The sequence below is a fragment of the Montipora capricornis genome, chromosome 5 (genome assembly GCF_036669925.1).
Source record: "Montipora capricornis isolate CH-2021 chromosome 5, ASM3666992v2, whole genome shotgun sequence".
NCBI classification, from domain to species: domain Eukaryota; kingdom Metazoa; phylum Cnidaria; class Anthozoa; order Scleractinia; family Acroporidae; genus Montipora; species Montipora capricornis.
The window spans coordinates 16,456,221-16,458,720 of NC_090887.1; the positions used below are offsets into that span (position 1 = coordinate 16,456,221).

Here is a 2,500-nt window from a genome sequence, read left to right on the forward strand (position 1 = left end):
ATCTGCACTGCAGGATTCTGGGTGTTTTGAAGTAATTTGAGGACCGATTAGATGATTAATTGGATTCTGTGTGAAGGCTTAGGTAAACTCTCTCTGTATAACGAATGAAATGATATAAGCTTATGAAGTGAATCATATAATGAACTGCGGATATGAAATCAAGTGAAAGTAAATTTAAGACACACGAACCAGCTTTTTAAAGACATGTTTCGGCATTACTCATACCATCATCGGTTTCATCAACAGACCTCTCTCTCTCTTATATATATGATACAATTGGGGACCTTAAAATTAAATTTTTTTTAGCAGTGACGGTCATATTTTGAAAAGATGATACAAAGTTGCATAACATAACATATCATGTGTGCGTGCACAACTGTTAACCAGGTTGGGTACAATAAACAAAAGTTATTACACTGCTGTGACTGCACGTTTAGCTCTAGCTTTAAACATGAAATATAGATAGCTTCTTTCAATTTAAGATTCTAGCATGTCTATCTGAGTCAAAGTCAAGGCTGGAGGCAAAGCAGTTAACCATCGTTCTAGAAAGACCAAGAAAGCACCGTATCTGCTTCATATCACCAGCAACAGTCCCATATTTGGCTCTTTTCTAAGCCAATTATCCCCAAATTCGATCACAGGCTCCCCACGCTCAGTGTGAGGGAAACCTGGCATGGCCAACAAAAATGTAAGGATTTGTGTGGTTATTTTCTAGATCCAATGTAATTTGAGCCAGTCATTTTTCAATCCTTGGTTGTCAACAGTATTACAAAATAATAATCGCTTGTTTCCCAGCCTGAATTTGACCGTTTTTATTTCTCCATTAGGTAGTTTAAGAAATGACGATGGCTATGGCAATGACAACGTCAAAAAGGAAGAACATTATTGTTTAAAAAGAGAAAAATAATCATGCTGCACGTGCAGCATGCATTTCAGTGCATTTCTTTGCAGTACCCTGCAAAACAACAAGTTGAATGTGAAGTCACCAAATTTCAGGTTTTAACAATGACGTGAGCATACATTGTACATAAATGAACAAATTACTATTCATTTTTCTACCTTCTCTTTTCAAGCATTTGCACCAATCCAGTTGCAGGGTAATCAGCTCAGTTGGCTAGAGCGTCACACCAGCATCGCAAGGTTATGGGTTCAAACCCTGTTGAAGTTGAGTCATGAATTTTTCAGGCTTCTCTTTGCAATTGCTAACATTGTATTCATAACTGCAAGGATCATAGCTTCACTTGATTTCATAACTTCATGACAATGACAAAAGCAAAATAATTTAAGACACACAAACCAGCTTTTTAAAGACATGTTTCGGCATTACTCATGCCACCATCAGTTTTACTTATGTAATGGTATGCCTGTGACATGGGGTCACGTGACATTGTAGATTCGTGTGTGTGTTTGGCCAGCGGCCATAAAAGTAGAGTTGTAAACTCTGGCAGGTACAAAACGCAGGTCACAGGTCATTGTTTTACTTATAAAGAAAGTATCCTAAACATTCATAATTTAAGCTAGCCTTAGGCCTAAAAACTTTTCTTTAGAGACTAGGGGTGTAGCGTGAGATTTTGAAGGTGTACGCACACGAAGAATGTTTCGAGCGCCAAAGGCGCTCCAAACTAGGGGGCTCTGGTGGTATGCTGCCCCTGAAAATTTTGAAACTTCAGGTCTCCGAAATGCCATTTCCGACTATTTTCGAAGGAAATTTCAATAAATTAATTCCAAGGAAAATGCAGTAGTTACTTGTTTATTTTACCTATTTGTCGAGTTTTCTCTGCAGCAAGCTACAACACAAACAAAGGGTTTACAGTACAAGCAGAGGGCAAGACGTCGCAAACTCTGGTATAATATCCTCACCGTCATCATCATAGTCATATTTCTTTAAAAATAACCGGGAACTGAGGGACTGGTGATAAGACTGACACTGTGTGGGGGCCTCGAAGGGTAGAGTTTTTTTTTTTTGCTTTCGTCCACTGCTACGTTTCTTGACGTTAAGGCCTGAGTAAAAGAGTCCAACATATTCGTGCAACATCATCCAACATGTTGCACTCGTTTGGCCACCATGTTGCATAAAACATTGTCGTCAACATCATCTAACGTTTCTTTTGTTCGTAGGAGTGAGCAACAGTGTGGTATTTGTTTGGCCATCACATTCAACAGTGTTGCATACACGCTTGCGCTGCGGCTATCGGTATCCATGGTGATGGTTTATTCATTGCATCTATTTTCTCATTGCCACTTCAGTTCAAGCTTCAGAATGGTGAACGAGCCAAGTCTTGGATATCTGAGCGGCGAAAGAGCATGCAGTCCCTCTTGGAACAGATAGCCCTTCTTCTGTTCAAAACTCTTAAGGTCATGGCGCCAATGTATCTGCAGGATCTTTTGCAAGTCAAAACCCGAGGACGCTACTCACTACGCAGTGACGCCCTGGGTCTTCACAAGGTTCCTCACACCTGCATGGCCGGCAAGACCTCTGGAGGCCGCGCATTTACTGTTG

The 2,500-nt window shown here is 40.3% G+C and overlaps 1 protein-coding gene across 1 annotated transcript in view; it reads left to right on the forward strand.

Annotated features, from left to right (window-relative positions):
* LOC138048456 (uncharacterized) overlaps positions 1-2,500 on the forward strand; it is an 11,093-nt gene that overhangs the window by 8,483 nt on the left and 110 nt on the right. Inside the window, exon 3 of the mRNA XM_068894643.1 lies at positions 2,248-2,500. This exon is cut by the window's right edge and continues 110 nt beyond it. Coding sequence (XP_068750744.1) covers positions 2,248-2,500 — 253 coding nt within the window. The remainder of the gene's footprint in view (positions 1-2,247) is intronic.